Source organism: Mesoplodon mirus, assembly GCF_964341445.2.
Source record: "Mesoplodon mirus genome assembly, chromosome: 3".
NCBI classification, from domain to species: domain Eukaryota; kingdom Metazoa; phylum Chordata; class Mammalia; order Artiodactyla; family Ziphiidae; genus Mesoplodon; species Mesoplodon mirus.
Genome location: NC_138978.1, coordinates 128956379 through 128974227, shown reverse-complemented (window position 1 = coordinate 128974227; position 17849 = coordinate 128956379). Strand labels below are relative to the sequence as shown.

Genomic DNA, 17849 nt, shown 5'->3' with positions numbered 1-17849 from the left:
TTGCTTTTTTCTCTTTACGTTTTTTCCCCCCAAATCTTACTTTATCCCCTCTTCTCTTATGAGGCAAATTTGGGTTGCCTTAGGTCAATCCTACTATACTCTGTTTTTCCTGTCTCTTTTTTCCAGTCATTTTTATTTTGGAAATCAGAATACAATGAGCTTCCTAAAAATCTTAGGGGAAAAAGTCACAAAATAGTCACCTAGTTTGGGTGTGAATGTGTCTCTTTTCTGTGCACATTGGGAAGAAGGCTGTTATTACATGCTGATTGTTTGAGTCTGATGCTGCCCAGCACTAGCTTGGCACTACTTCTAGCTTGGCCTTTACTGCGAGATAGGTGGCACAGACAGGAAACTGAGATACCACGTTTAAGCCACTTGCTTGGTGCTTTGATTCACAACTAGAACCTGGGTCTTCTAGTTTCTAATTAAGTTGCAGCATACTTCTGCTATAAGTAAGTTGTGTGGATTTTCAAAGACTTTCACAATGCAGACATTTCATTAATAGCCATTTTACGGGGAGGGTGTGGACTAAATTCTGGAGAAAGAAATCTTGCCAAGTCTGATAAAATAATATCTTTTAAAGAAAAATGTCAAAAGTCTCATAATGAGCCTACTCAGATTGGTTATTCTATGAATAAATACATAGAAATGTAAGAAAGAATATGAGAGAAAGAGAAATATGAAGATATTACTTTAAATGATTTGTATTTAATATATTGTCCTTGTTTTTCCCCATATTCCTTATTTCTAATGTCTTACATGTTCTACAGTGTAAACTTTCCCTTTTCTTTCTCTCTACGTATCTTGGTCTTAAGCTCCTTATATAATAAGTAACTTGCTTTTTTGTGTGTGTGGTGGTTAAAGACATTGTTTCTGGCACCAAACTTGTCTGGTTTGAATCCTCTCTCCACCACTTAAAGTTGTGTGACCCTAAGAGACTTCCCCGGTGGTCCAGTGGTTAAGACTCCACGCTCCCAATGCAGGGCACTTGGGTTCCATCCCTGGTTGGGGAACTAAGATCCTGCATGCCACATGGTGCGGCCAAAAACAAAAAAAGTTGTGTGACCATAAGCAAGTTGCCTAATTTCTCTGTCCCTCCCTTTCCTCAGCTCCAAAAGGTGGACATTAATAGTTCTTACCTCATAGGATTCTTATGAGGATTAAATTAGTAATTTCATTAAAGTTTAGAACAGTACCTGGCACAAAGTAAGAAAAATATGTGCTCACTGCTCTCATTACTCTTCCTCCACCACTTCCTCCTCATGTTATCACTACCCCCTACTACTAGTATTCCATTAATGTTCTCTATGTGTTATTCATTGCTACTTTTCTAATTAATTTACCATTATTAAAGTCTTCAAGTAATTTATGTAGTATTTTATATTTTCAAAATACTTTTATGTATATTATCTCATCTTTTCCTCCTAACAACCAATTTAAGGTAGGCTAAATCATTGTAAGAAACTCAAGGGAGGTAAGTGACTTATTCCAGAACAGAACTAATTAGAACACAAAGCTAAACCCTATTTTTCTGACCCTGAAGCCCATGCGTTTTTATTAATTTATATTTTAATTCATTTTTATTAAGTAATATTTTATATGTAAAAATAATATGAAACGTACATACATTTTAACAATTGATAGAAAAATGAAGACCTGTGAACCTTGTACCCAACGAGGGACTAAATTGTCAGTTCTGTTACAGCTACCTTTGTGTTCCTCTCTATCCCATCACCTGCTTCACTCCATTCCTGAGGCAACCATTATCCTGAGTTTTCTATTTATCATTCCCTTCCCATTTTTTAGTCAACTTTATTGAAGTACAATTTCCATACAATAAAATGTACCCATTTTAAGTGTATGATTTGATGAGCTTTGACAACTGTATACACTCATGTAACTATTACCCCAGTCAAGATATGGAACATATTCATCACTCCAAAATCTTTCTCCCAGCCCTCTTACACTCAGTCCCTCCCACCTCCAGTCCCAGGCAACCCAGTGCTTTCTCTTATTATCAGTGGGTTTTCCCTGTTTTAGAATGTAATATAAGCAGAATTGCTCAGCATCCTTTTTTTTTTTGAGAGTTGCCCATACTGTTGTATGTATTATTAATTCATTTCCTTTCATTGCTGAGTACTATTCCACTTTTTGACTGTACCACAATTTGTTTATCCATACACCTGTTGATAGATATTTGGGTTGTTTCCAAGTTGGAGATATCATGAATAAAATGGTAGGAAGTTTTTTTTGTAGATACATGTTTTTATTTCTCTTGGGTAAAGAACTGAGGGTGGAGTCATTGGGTCATAGGGAAGGTACATGTTCAGCTTTCTAAGAAACTGTTAAATAGTTCTCCAACGCTGTTGTCCTATTTTATACCCCACCAGCAATATATGAGAATTCCAGTTGTTCCACATCCTTGGTGACATTTAATGTTGTCAGGTTTTTTTCTAAGTCATTTTAGTGGATATGAATGTCATTGTGGTTTTAACTTGCTTTTCCCTGATGACTGAGTGTATACATTTTTAGTTTTGAATTAGCCTCTGTAGAAGTTGTACTAATTTATACTATTACCAACAGTTCAGACTTAATTTAGGCACATTTCTTTCCATCTGCTAAAATAGATATTAACATTGAAAATTTCTTTTTCAAGCCTGATATCACTCAGATGTTTTTACCTGATGATAATGAATGAGATACTCAGAAAATATAAGAAATGTGTTAATTCATGAATGCTTTAGTCTCACATTATGTATTGTATAGGGGATTTTTCCCTAAAGAGAATTCATGGGGGAATGGGAGATGAGAGAGTAACGCAAAGGTATGTGCATTTGTAGAGCATGTATTAGAACTTAGGTTTAAGTCTAACTTCTCATTTTAGAACTACCTCTTTAATTTGGTATTATTAAGTATCTGTCATACACTCAGCTTTTATTCCATTTTTGTTTCATCAGAGTAGAATTTTTTTTTTAGTACATCTTAAGTCAATGCAATAGGGATTAGTAAACTTACCTCACTAGATCTTTGGGGTCAGGAGAGCCAATTAACAGAAATTCATGTTAATATTAACAGAAACATTAACAATAAGTTTTATACTATGATACATACTCGTAGAAAATTCAGAAAATATTTTTGGTTAAACATAGTGGATCAAACATTTACTTCCACTTTTTTTTTGGAACACTATTAAAATATCTGAAGGGGATCCTTAAAGGCAGAAAGCCAGAAGGACAGACCTGGCAAGGAACTAGCAGCAGATATGACATCCAGAAAATTTTGGAAGCTGGAAAGCAGATAGATGGGTGACACCTGGCTTAACATACCAGAGAAAGCCAAAAACTAAGTGTCTACAGGGAAAAGGTTGATTTCTGCTTGGGAAGGTTTGGGAATTGGAAGCACAGAGGATACCTCTAAATTTAAGGGTTTAAGGTTGCGCTAAAAGACTGTACAAGAAGCGTTTAGACCTTTATATTCCCCTTCTACCAAATCGGAGGCCTGTTGGAAGCTAGACACAATACAGCAGTGCCTTCAAAATTGCGAGAGAGAATGATTTCTAACATAGAAAACTTTACCCAACCAAAGTTTTAGTCAGGGGTGAAGAAGTAAAGACTTTCAGATGTGAATAACCTTAGAAAGTTTACCTTCCATGTACCTTTTCTTAGGAAATGTTCTACTAAGAGAGAATAAACAAAGAGGAAGACCTGGGATTCAGAGAAAACAAGATTTCCAAAATAGAGCCAAAATGAATTCCTAGGATCACTGGGAAAGGAAATTCCAGGATGATACCTGTGTAGCAGCCCTGGAGAGGAGTTCCAGGTCAGGGACTCAAGAAGGATATGTTTTAAAACTGATGGATTACCTGTTAGTACATATGCCGTAGTTGTACATCTGTCAGAGTTTGAAGACACATAGGTAAAGGTTTTTTTTTTAATGAAGTAATGAGGCAGTTATCAACACCAAGGAAAACAAAGCACAAATGAGAAAGAAAGATGTATCAGAGTACATAGTGTGGGTCAGTTGTGAATAATATTTACAAAGCCATAGTAACATAAACATTTGAATATTGATTTGCCCCCAAATTGTGTTGAATTGTAATGGGAGCTAGAGGAGGAGAAAGAAAACATCATTGTTGGGGAAAGGAACCATGAGAGCTAACTCTCTTCCATAGTAGGAAGTCAGTAGGTGTCCTCTACAACTGAAAAGTCAATAAATAACAATGTAAGTCTTATCTAGAAATGGTGAGTAAATATGAGAGGAAGCAGCTAAAGGAATTGAAAATTGGCTGCCCCTAGAGAGCAGGAATCAGACAGATGGGAGGGTAAGGCAGCAGACTGTTTTTCATTACCTGTAAGGACAGGTTTTAAGTTTTTCCCCAAAAACATGATTTGATACAACAAATTATAAAATAGCATATATTATGTCTGATTTGGAGACTGAATATGTATTAAAAATATCACTTAGATTTTATATGGCATCAAACAAAGTATAGCTACTCTCCTGATCTAGTCTGAAATTCTTGCCCTTTGCATCTTAAATTACTACTTTTTTTCATATTTTATATTTCTAATAGTGGAATGAAGCAACTGTTTTCAGGCCAGTATTTATAAGTAATACATTGTACCTATGCATAGTCTTTATTACGCACCACTTAAGTGGTATCTTGCTTCATTAGAAACAGTACTTAAAATGACTATTTTGTCTAAGTAACTATAGTCAGCCACGTCACTTTCTTCTCATGTAATGACATCTCAGGCTGATTCTCTAACTTTTCAGTCACTTATAGCTATTAAATGGTCTCATTTTGATTCTTTATGACTTAGTCCTTTTCTGTTCCAAACTTTACCATAACACTTAAATCTCATTTTATTCAAAGCTCTTCTCTGTCCACCAGCTCTGCAGGGGCTGGGAGCATGGTCCGCTCTCTGGTGAAGCTAGCTAGATTAGTGCATAGGATGGAATCCAGGCTATGGGGACGTGTGGTGGCTCTGGCAGGACCAACTGAGGAGGCGCTTACTTCCAAGTTGCTCTCCTCGACATCTGTGGTCCTTTAGGTAACTGGCCCTCAGCTAGAGACAGCACACCCCGTTCCTCTGATGTGGGGCCCTCTCCGCCCTGTGTTTATGCTATTTACTCTCTGAATTCTATGGATATGTTTTGAGGGCCGTCTTCTGAACCTTTGGGTACTGGGAACTTGTGGAGGAGAGCTTGGCCCCCTTTCCATCTGGCAGGGGCCCTCTTTGCTCTGACATCCCGCATCTTAACAGAGAGGCAGACCAGCAAGCTCAGGGGTGAAGCAGACAACCTAATGGGAATTAAAATGTCCATGTGTTTTTGGTTTTTTTTTTTTTTTTTTGCAGTCTTCCAAACTTTGAATGATTCCTTGGGGTGGGACAAGACAAAGAATGCTGTACTCTCCCCAAAAGAGACCTATTTTTCCTTGTCCTCTCCTCATCTGATGTTCAAGTTAAGGCATTGGGGGAGGTAATACGAACTCTAATAAGCTCAGCAGTGCAGAGTTGAGGTGGCCAGACTCCATCCCTGATTCTCTGAAACCAGAAGATGGCATTTAAGTTCTGTCTTTTCTTTGGTATGGTACATGCTGCCATTGCCAACTGGTAATTATTAAAGTACCAATAAATGAAAAACCAGGTAGAATATAATCATCACTATATTTCATCCTTGATTTTAACCTTTGGCCCATGATTTGTATAAATTAAACAATATATGACAAAAGAAAAAGTTAAAACTCCTGTGGTAGTTAGGAATGCTTAATCGACCAAAAACTCAATCATGAGCAAGCTTCTCTCTTATCTACTAGTTTATGCATTCAGTATATATTTTGTGAAAGTTTTTAATGGTTTAGTTTTAAAGTGAAAGAAAAGTATTTTAAATTGTTTTATTTAAAATAGAAGTTGAAAGAAATATTAAAATTCCAAACCCATTTCTGCCTGGGACCAAGGCTTATGCTTTATACCACTACCTTTGACTGCCTCCCTTTAAGAAGTTAAAGTAATTTTCCAACACATTAATTAAGGATGTTATTATTAAGGATATTATGCTTAAATAAATTTGAACAGAACAGACTTATGTTCCTTAGTTTAGTCTTAATAGATCAGAACCAGTATTGGTTTTCTTACACTTTAAATTATGTATTACTATGGTTCATCATGTAAAAATATTTATTTAATATACCATGTCTTAAATACACTGAAAATAATTTTTCTACACTTTAAAGTATTCGTTTAAATATACACAGCCAATAAAGCTCAGAAGAATATCTTCTAAACCTTTGAAAAAATGACTTTTTCAATTATAATGAAGACTAAATTATATATTCATATTTTAACATGTTTTTGAATAATCTCTGTTAGTTTTCATATCTAAAGGATTACTTACTAAATGTTTAGGATGTTTCCTCTACCTAAAGACACTATCATCCATCAGGTAGAATTTCCATTTCAGAGGTTTAGAATATCGTTGTGTCCCACATATTATTCATGTCCTTTCTCTTCCCTCCTGTACAAAGTTCTGTTTTGAATCTTAAAACAACTTGCTTTCCTTCGTTTTCAGAGAGTGAAACTTGTGTTGGCATGGAATCAGGAAAAGAAAGCCAACATAAAAGAGAGACCCGCGAGAGCACTCCCTGCTGTAATCAGATGGACAGGCAGGCAGATCCCCTGAGCCTTCCAGTAACTGCAGGGAAGGGCCACACGGAGGAGCCGCTGTGCAGCACTGAAGCCACACTGGAGCTCCACGCCCTGCCCTTGGAGTCGGCAGGGAGCAGGTCTGGGCTACTCTCTTCAGGGAATGCTTGTGAGGATGACAGCCGCTTGCAGCTGACTCAGTCAGAGGCCAGCCAAGATGTGGCCGAAATAGAGGGCATTGCTAAGGACCCTAAGGTTTCCAGCGAGTCAGTGATAGAGCCATTGATTTTACCAGGCTCTGACCATATACCTCCTGCGTTGATTTCTGAGGGTAAATACTCACAGACGCAAAGAAAGGAACTCCAGTTGCTACTTCAGGATTCTTCTGAGGCGTTGCCCACAGACCAACTTGAGAACAATGAATTAAATGAGCTGCAGCAACCTGATCTTACAGACAGTGATGGAAAATCACCACAGGGGCAGACTGACTCAGAGGGCTCTGAGAGTGTACTTTGTGAAAATAATCAAGTATCTGATTTAAGTACAGTGCTTCCAGAAGAGTATATGGCCCCAGAGGAACAGGGAGATAAACACGAACAAGTCAGTAAGGAAACAGAAGACTATTTGAACAGCCTTTTAGAAGAATGCTTAAAAGATACTGAAGATTCCCTTTCATATGAAGATAACCAAGAGGAAGACCCTGATCTCCTTCAAGATCTTTCTCCTGAAGAAGAATCCTATAGTCTACAGGAGAACCTGCCTTCTGATGAAAGCTGTCTTTCTCTCGATGATCTTGCAAAAAGGATAGAGATTGCAGAGGTAAATTTGAGATTTAATATAAATATGATTTAATATAAAATACGATTAAGAAGATGAAATTTGAAAGCACATATATGCTAAATATTGCCTTGTTTTTGTAAATTTTCTCTGGCCTCAAACATGAGGGGGAAGTTTAGTTAACATAAATTTTTAATCATTATGTATAATCATGATGTTTATACCTCAAAAATTATATTGCATGCCTCCAGTATAGTAAGCATTATGTACCTCATGTTTCATATTCTTATGATTTTTATTTGGCAGTCCCGGGAATCATTAACAAGATAAGATTAGTTACATTCTTGTAAGGGAATCTTATTTTTCTTCTCATACATCTAGAAGATAAAATATATATTCACTGTTTCTTATTATTATTAATGTATTTTAAAATTCTTTAAAACAGTATAACAGAATGAAGGGAACATTTTAAAATACAATAAGAGTAGGAGATACTGAATGGATTTATAAGCTCTAGGTTTGAACAAACTTAATACTACTTGACTAAGTCAGATATTACAAATAATTCAAAGTTTTAAAGTTTCTCTAAACAGTAATTAAGCTAGTCAAAAACCAGAAAAGGGGGCAGGAGAGAATATCAAGATGACCATCCTCCTTTGTTTGATAATACAATTTTTTAAAGTTCAGGGGGGGAAAAAAAGCCATACCAAAACTATAGCGCCTCAGGAAGGCAGCCTGACATAGTGGAAAGAGCAGAGTCTGGAGAGCCTTAGTTCAAATACTGTTATCAGCCTTATGGAGTTACTATCTAACTCTCTAATTCTGTTTACTACTCTGAGAATTAGGATGCTAACTACTTTTCTTCTTCTTCATCTTAGATTTTTTTCCAAATAAGCTTTTAATTTAATTTATATCCATTGTTTTCTAATTCTGCATTATCACTGGAAAAAAAAAACCCATCAAGTAGAAAATGGAAACGTAACAAAGACAAAATAGACAACAGAATACATATGAAAATGGAACCCTGTGAAAGCTTTCTAAGATGATTACTGTTACATGACTATCTTCCTTTATTGCTATTTATAGTCAATTCTCCATCAACTATGATTTTTATTCTTAATTTTTTTCTTGACAAAATTAGATAAATAGTCATTCTTTTGTTTATTTTAACTAGATCTTTTTATTGCCATTTATAGTCAATCCTCCATAAACTGACTTTTCTTCTTAATTTTTTCTTAAAATTACTTAGTAGTGCTTAATGAGTACAGAGTTTCTGTTTGGGGTGATGAAACTTTTAGAAATAGTTTTGGTGGTGATTATACAACATTATGAATGTAATTAATGCCACTGAATAGTACACCAAAAAATGGTTTAAATGACAATTTTATGTTATATATATATATATATACACATATTTTTAAACCATAATTTTTAAGAATAGTAAAAAAAAAATTTAATAGAGCTAATAGTATAACACTGGACCTTCTCTTGTTTATTTTCATCAGACCTCTGGTACAGGGAATTATCAAAGCAGAAGTCACAACCATATTCAAATCTAGCTGTAATACCAAAAAGTCACTATTATCTGACTGCTTATTTTCAAGTTTAATCAAGCTGACCTTATGTATGGTCTAATTTTACTTTTTAAAGTATAAACTGTGAAGAAGGACCAGAGTACTCCTGTTGAGTCTCCCTGCCTTAAAGGACATTTGTGGTGGGGAATTACTGTTAAATTAACATTGTACTACAACTAAATGGAATAGTCCTTCCTCAAACTCGTAATGTCGGTTTTTCCTGTAGATAACACCTAGCTAGAGGTGGAAATTATATGTATGTACATTTTAAAGTTGTCTTTCCTGTGAAGTTACTTTTTATACATGATGGTCCCCTTTCCTAAAAATCTATTGGTCTCTTAAGTTATACTGTTTTAAAAACCCCAAAAGCTACATATGACTAACAAAACTAGTTTACTTTCCTATGATAATGCTAAACAGATTGTTTCTGAATACTTCCTTCTCCGTTCTGAAAAATATACCTTTAATAAAATCTGCCTGTGTCAGGAAAAGTTTTTAAAATTTCAAAACTGGAAATCACTATTCACTACTTCCTTAGTATCCTAAGAATGAAGTTTTGAGCTAAGTAAAATGTCCAGGTAATAGTGGGTTTGCTTATAAGTACAAAGTTCTTTATAATCAAAACACTGTTTATTTCGTGCTTTCAATATAATTATATTAGGGATATCTTCATATGTCAGGTGCTGAGGATAAGTGAGGAATCAGATGAAGTTCTTGGCATTTGGGGACTCTGCTGCCACATTTGTCCATACTTTTGTGAATGTAGGATACAGAACATAATTTCTTAGTAACTAAATAATGTTCACGAATAATATTTTTCCTGCCCTCAGGAACCACGGAGGCTTGTGAGCCTACTTTTCTCCACATCACTGTGCTATCCTGTGAGTCCTTCTCTCCCAAATCTATCATTTCTTCCTGTCAGTGACTCTGCCTCTTACAGATTTCCTTACTGCTTGTCACTCTTTCTACCACTGTGTTTATGGTAGAATATAATAGTACGTTCTCTCATTGCCAGTTTTCCCCTTTTTTCTTGTATCTCTGCTTTCATTTTCTTGTCACTTCTGCATTGCTCAGCTCTGGCTTCTGTGGAACTTGGCCTTGATAACCATTACCAGCACAGTACAAGTGTCTGTTGTGTTTTTTTTTTAAACAATTAGTTTCATCACATAAGATGAAATATTTATATAAAATCTCATAGAGAACTGAAAATATGTACACTAATTTAATTCATTAATATAGAGACATGTGGGGGACGTCCCTGGCAGTCCAGTGGTTAAAACTCTGGGCTTCCACTTTAGGGGGCACGGATTTGACCCCTAGTTGGGGAACTAAGATCCCACATGCTGCATGGCACGGCCAAAAAAAAAAAAAGATGTATAAATGAAACTTTTCTAGGTTTGGGAAGCTTTTCCAAAACCAGAGTAATTGTGCTAAGTAAAACGATATCTTAATATCTGAAGCACTGGTGTTCTTTCTTATGTAAAAAAGGTGACATACTGTCATCAGAAGTATAATCTCTACTGTTTTAAAAAAGCATCAAAAACATTTATGCTCATTTCATAGATTTTTGTTTTTTTAATATTTTATTTATTTATTTGTTTATGGCTGGGTTGGGTCTTTGTTGCTGCTTACAGGCTTCTCTAGTTTCAGTGTGTGGGCTTCTCATTGCAGTGGCTTCTCTTGTTGCAGAGTGCGGGCTCTAGGAGCACGGGCTTCAGTAGTTGCAGCACACAGGCTCAGTAGTTGTGGCGCACGAGCTTAGTTGCTCCGCAGCATGTGGGATCTTCCCGGACCAGGGCTCGAACCTGTGTCCCCTGCATTGGCAGGTGGATTCTTAACCACTGTGCCACCAGGGAAGTCCCCATTTCATAGATTTTTTTTAAGAAAAAAAGTTTATCACATGTGGAGTGTCAGCAAGTTAGAGAGATTCACTTATTTATCCCCTCATTAAGTAATTTTTATATGAGTAACTTCTGTGTGAGTGCCATGATATTATAGTTGCAGTGATTAAAAATTCAGAGAAGGATGCTGTATGTATGAAGCTTCATTCTAACAGTTGTCTGGTGGCAAGTGTTACCTGTTTGCTGAATTTGAGTATCCCAGTTTTTAGAAAAAGATGAAATTTTATCCCAATACCCATAATATACTGACATTATTTATTTATTTATTTACTTACTTACTTACTTACTTACTTATTTTTGCGGTACGCGGGTGTTTCACTGTTGTGGCCTCTCCCGTTGTGGAGCACAGGCTCCGGATGCGCAGGCTCAGCGGCCATGGCTCACGGGCCCAGCCGCTCCATGGCACCTGGGATCCTTCTGGACCGGGGCACGAACCCGTGTCCCCTGCATCGGCAGGCGGACTCTCAACCACTGCACCACCAGGGAAGCCCCTGACATTATTTTAATGTCAGAATCCAAACCCCTTTTACCCAGGAACCTAGTAATGCTAATAAATCATTGACTTGCTGTGTTCTGGAACCTGGGAGGGTTACATTATCTTCTCTTTAAACTCTTTAGCTGTTCCTAGCATCAAAACCTTAGAGAGGAAATATGCTATACAAGTTCAAGTTGGCATTAGGATCCAACCTCATATTGCTAATAAAAGTCCACTCAGTGTACAGTAGGCTGTTTGTTACATGTGTGGGGGTGAAGGAGTTGTTTTGTTTTCTAAATAAGTAACATGTCAAGTATTGGGTAAATTTTACAAAAAGTAATCTATTCACATTGAAAATAGTCATAGTATGTAATTCAGAGGTCCCTTTGTGAGCAGATTTTAGCAACATGATATGCTATATGGAAATAAACCATTCATTTTTCTTCATTTAACATATGTGTGTGTGATCTGTTTGCAGAGATGTCATATGTTCAGAAAACTATTTTAAATGCTTCAGATTCAAGTGATTTTTGTTTTTAGAAATAATATCCTAAAGTGATAGCTGGAGAAGAAGCCACTTTACTACTGCTTGGGTCTTTAAAAAGCTTTCAATCTGAAAGAGGGCAAAATATGTTCCCTGCCCCTCTGTCTTTATTGGCAACATTCATTTAGATATCTTCAGGTCTACCTGTCTCACAAGAAACAAAATAGGGGAGGACATAACCTAGAACTTTCTGTTGGGGAGAAAGATGACAGCCCAAAATTGGTTTTGAGTTTGTCTTCAGAGAAGCTGTCTAATCTAAGTGACTTCTGTGCAATATTCATCTCTGTCTCTTGGCCAAGATCAGGAAAGTTAAGTTACATTAAGACTAGCCACTGTGGGATTCTCTTACCAAGTTAAGATGGGAGGCTGGGACTAAGCAGTAGGATTTCATGAAATCATATAGTTAGCTGTTCTTTGGGTCTTGGACAAAGGAGGGTCTTAGAAACAGCAATCATGGTGTCCTTGAATGGCTCTTTTAAGGGGAGCAGGGGAAGTCCAGCTTCCTCACAAAAGAGGAAATATAGTCTTCCAATAACATGAGTGTTCATGGAAAATGTTTGACCCAGGACTTATGTAAGTGTCTAAATGAACCCCAAAGGATTATCCAGGGATTACCTATCTTTTCTTTGTGCCAGATGGTCTCATCTTTGCCTTTCTTTTTCATCCTGCCCTCTAAATTTTCTAATTAATTAATGCTTCTCTTATTTGTCATGTCTCTTGCACCCCGCTCCTTTTCTTTTCCATTTAAATCATTCTTTCAATTTACATCTTTACTGCCTCTTCCTGGACTTTTGCAATAGCTACTTAATAAGTTTCCCCATTCATTCTTTCCCTCTCCAAATGGTCTTACATTAGCACTGTATAAACTTAGGGTCTCAAACTAATACCCAAAGGGGCCAGTCAGACAATAGTAGTAGATGAAATTACTTAGTTGTAGGTGATAGGGTGAATAGAATGTTCCCATGCCTTGTCTAGAAGGCTGAATAGCTTTTTGAAATACTGTAGATGAAACCAAACACACCTGAGCGTCTGGGTATAACACATAGACTGTTAATTTAAACCTCTTCTATAAAATAATTTTTGCTTGTCAGTCTCTTCCCACGACTCCATTTGGCTCCAGGATAAAGGCTGTACTAAGTGGCTTGTTATTCAGGACAGTTGGTAATCTGGCCCACTTTACCTTTCCAACACTATCTCCTACCGTTCCTTTGTTCTTAACCTATACTGTGGTCAGCCTGGTCTCTCTGCTGCCTTCCAGATACACCTCACATATTGTCACCTCTGATCTTTACCTTCAAGTGATTAACTCTTTTCCACATATTATTTCTTCTCAACCCTCAAGATCTAGTTCGTGACTTTTTAGCACATAGAGTGCCAGGCACAGTGCCTGCCATGGTCAGTACTCAATAAATGCTAGCTGCTGCCATTATTTCTTGATCACTGAAGTCCATAATGGGGGGGTGGGGCTTGAACACCATTCCTCCTAAAGTCCTGTCTACCTGTAATATTCCCTTGTTATTATAGGACACACGCATGCGTGGGCACATTGCATTGGACACTAAATTTCAGACTCCTTAAGGGTAGGGATCTTGTTGAATACCTTCTTGTATTCTCTACAGAGCCAACACAGCCACCTATACACAGTAAGCCTTCCTCCCCACCTCCCCCTTTTTTCTTTTCTTTTCTTTTTTTTTTTTTGACCTAGTTCACTTAGAAAAATAAATTACCTTTAAGGACAGATTTGATTATTTTAAGGGAAATAGCTATGTTATTCAACTAAGTATAGGCTAGGTGCTGTCTTTATATAAATTGCTCATCTATATATATTCATTTGCTCTTTGGCACATTTCTTGAGCACCTACTGTACTGTAGAAACTAAGGAGGCACCAGTGAACACAGATCAAGTACCTGCTCTCGTCACACTCTTCAGAGGGAGAGAGACATAATAAATGAGTTCACATAAAAACAAACAGTACAGTTTCATATCTTGGTAGTGGCTCTGAAGAAATCTCAGCAGGGTGGAGGGGTGTAGAGAGACTGAAGTGGTGGGTAGGATGGAGGAACAGGCTCTATTAACCAGGGTGTAGGGGAAGGCAATGGGAGGACCAGCAGGAGGGCCAACACATCTGGAGCACAGTGAACAGGAGAAGGACAGTAGGAAGTTCAGGTGGAGAAGGCAAGCTGGAGCTGTTTCCTGTGGGGCCTCATAGACCAGGGTAAGGAACTGGAATTAAATTTAAATGGTGGTAGAAGTTTGAAATGGATTTTGAACAGAAGATGTGACTTGACTTGTTTCCTGCCTGCTCTATGGAGACTAGCAGAATGCAGTTAGGGGCCAAAGAAAGGCAACCAATCCAGTTATTGCAATTATTCAGATGAGATATAATGAAGGACTCAGTAGTGATGGATGTGGTGAAGATATATTTTTGAAGGAAGAACTAAAAGGATTTGCTAATGGATTAGATATGAGGTATGGTGGTGAGGAGCAGTTTTGAGAGGAAGAGAATCAGGAGTTCTGTTTTAGAATCTACCTATCTAAATGATATACTGGGGCTTAAAAAGTGGGATGGTATCTTGATATTCTAACCATTTCTTTTCCTATTTCATACTTATTAAATTGTCCCTTTAAGCAAATAAAAGCTAGTTACAAAAACATGAGATAGTATCTAATCTAGAAACTTATGTACATTATAAAACTCATATTTTTATTTCAGAAAACGTTTTTCCTTTTTATTTATTTATTTTTAACACCTTTATTAGAGTATAATTCCTTTACAATGGTGTGTTTGTTTCTACTTTATAACAAGTGAATCAGCTATACATGTACATATATCCCCATATCCCCTGCCTCTTGCATCTCCTTCCCACCCTCCCTATCCCACCCCTCTAGGTGGTCACAAAGCAGCGAGCTGATCTCCCTGTTTTAAGCGGCTGCTTCCCACTAGCTATCTATTTTACATTTGGTAGTGTATATATGTCAGTACTACTCTCTCACTTTGTCGCAGCTTACCCTTCCCCCTCCTCATGTCCTCAAGTCCATTCTCTACGTCTGCGTCCTTATTCCTGTCCTGCCCCTAGTTTCTTCAGAACCATTTTTTTTCTTTAGATTCCATATATATGTGTTAACATGCGGTATTTGTTTTTATCTTTCTGACTTACTTCACTCTGAATGACAGTCTCTAGGTCCATCCACCTCACTACAAATAACTCAATTTCGTTCCTTCTTATGCCTGAGTAATATTCCATTGTATATATGTGCCAAATCTTCTTTAGCCATTCATCTGTCGGTAGACACTTAGGTTGCTTCCATGTCCTGGCTATTGTAAATAGAGATGCAGTGCACATTGTGGTACATGACTCTTTTTGAATTATGGTTTTCTCAGGGTCTCTGCCCAGTAGTGGGATTGCTGGGTCATATGGTAGTTCTATTTTTAGTTTTCTAAGGAACCTCCATTCTGTTCTCCATAGTGGAGTATCAGTTTACTTCCCACCAACAATGCATAAGGGTTCCCTTTTCTCCACACCCTCTCCAGCATTTATTGTTTGTAGATTTTTTGATGATGGCCATTCTGACCGGTGTGAGGTGATACCTCATTATAGTTTTGATTTGCATTGCTCTAATAATTAGTGATGTTGAGCAGCTTTTCATGTGCTCCTTGGCCATCTGTATGTCTTCTTTGGAGAAATGTCTATTTAGGTCTTCTGCCCATTTTTTGATTGGGTTGTTTGTTTTTTTAATATTGGGTTGCATGAGATGTTTATATATTTTGGAGATTAATCCTTTGTCCGTTGATTCATTTGCAAATATTTTCTCCCATTCTGAGGGTTGTCTTTTCATCTTGTTTATGGTGTCCTTTGCTTTGCAAAAGCTTTTAAGTTTCATTAGGTCCCATTTGGACCACCAGAGGTGGATCAAAAAAGATCTTGCTGTGATTTATGTCAAAGAGTGTTCTTCCTATGTTTTCCTCTAACAGTTTTATAGTGTCCAGTCTTACATTTAGGTCTCTAATGCATTTTGAGTTTATTTTTGTATATGGTGTTAGGGAATGTTCTAATTTTATTCTGTTACATGTAGCTGTCCAGTTTTCCCAGCACCACTTATTGAAGAGACAGTCTTTTCTCCATTGTATTTCCTTGCCTCCTTTGTCATAGATTAGTTGACCATAGGTGCGTGGGTTTATCTCTGTGCTTTCTATCTTGTTCCATTGATCTATATTTCTGTTTTTGTGCCAGTACCATATTCTCTTGATTACAGTAGCTTTGTAGTATAGTCTGAAGTCAGGGAGTCTGATTCCTCCTGCTCCGTTTTTTTCCCTCAAGACTGCTTTGGCTGTTTGGGGTCTTTTGTGTCTCCATACAAATTTTCAGATTTTTTGTACTAGTTCTGTAAAAAATGCCATTGGTAATTTGATAGGGATTGCATTGAATCTGTAGATTGCTATGGGTAGTATACTCATTTTCACAATGTTGATTCTTCCAATCCAAGAACATGGTATATCTCTCCATCTGTTGGTATCATCTTTAATTTCTTTCATCAGTGTCTTATACTGTTCTGCATACAGGTCTTTTGTCTCCCTAAGTATGTTTATTCCTAGGTATTTTATTCTTTTGTTGTTATTAATTTCTTAATTAATAATTAATTAATAATTTCTTAATTGTTATTAATTTCTCTTTCAGATTTTTCATCATTAGTGTATAAGAATGCAAGAGATTTCTGTGCATTAATTTTGTATCCTGCAACTTTACCAAATTCATTGATTAGCCCTAGTAGTTTTCTGGTGGCATCTTTAGGATTCTCTATGTACTGTATCATGTCATCTGCAAACAGTGACAGTTTTACTTCTTCTTTTCCAGTTTGTATTCCTTTTATTTCTTTTTCTTCTCTCATTGCTGTGGCTAGGACTTCCAAAACTATGTGAGAGTGGACATCCTTGTCTTGTTCCTGATCTTAGAGGAAATACTTTCAGTTTTTCACCATTGAGAATGATGTTGGCTGTGGGGTTGTCGTATATAGCCTTTATTACATTGAGGTAGGTTCCCTCTATGCCCACTTCTGGAGAGGTTTTTGTTTGTTTGTTTGTTTTTTGCAGTACGCAGGCCTCTCACTGTTGTGGCCTCTCCCGTTGTGGAGCGCAGGCTCAGCGGCCGTGGCTCACGGGTCCAGCTGCTCCGTGGCATGTGGGATCTTCCTGGACCGGGGCACGAACCCGCATCCCCCGCATCGGTAGGTGGACTCTCAACCACTGTGCCACTAGGGAAGCCCTCTGTTGAATTTTGTCAAAAGCTTTTTCTGCATCTATTGAGATGACCACATGGCTTTTATTCTTCAATTTGTTAATATGGTGTATCACACTGATTGATTTGCTTATATTGAAGAATCTTGCATCCCTGGGATAAATCCCACTTGATCATGGTGTATGATCCTTTTAATGTGTTGTTGAATTCTGTTTGCTAGTATTTGGTTGAGGATTTTTGCATCTATATTCATCAGTGATATTGGTCTGTAATTTTCTTTTTCCGTAGTATCTTTGTCTGGTTTTGCTATCAGGGTGATGGTGGCCTCATAGAATAAGTTTGGGAGTTTTCCTTCCTCTGCAATTTTTTGGAAGAGTTTGAGAAGGATGGGTGTAAGCTCTTCTCTAAATGTTTAATAGAATTCACCTGTGAAGCCATCTGGTCCTGGACTTTTGTTTGTTGGAAGATTTTTAATCAGAGTTTCAATTTCCTTACTTGTGATTGGTCTGTTCATATTTTCTATTTCCTCCTGGTTCAGTCTTGGAAGGTTATACTTCTCTAAGAGTTTGTCCATTTCTTCCAGGTTGTCCATTTTATTGGCATAGAGTTGCTTGTCGTGCTCTCTTAGGATGCTTTGTATTTCTGCGGTGTCTGTTGTAACTTCTTTTTCATTTCTAATTTTATTGCTTTGAGTCC

The 17849-nt window shown here is 37.2% G+C and overlaps 1 protein-coding gene across 6 annotated transcripts in view; it reads left to right on the top strand.

Annotated features, from left to right (window-relative positions):
* CNST (consortin, connexin sorting protein) overlaps positions 1-17849 on the top strand; it is a 124568-nt gene that overhangs the window by 90729 nt on the left and 15990 nt on the right. For all 6 annotated transcript variants that reach the window (XM_082615407.1, XM_082615404.1, XM_082615405.1 and 3 more), the window contains one exon: positions 6574-7466. In XM_082615407.1, the coding sequence (XP_082471533.1) occupies positions 6574-7466 (893 nt within the window). The remainder of the gene's footprint in view (positions 1-6573; positions 7467-17849) is intronic.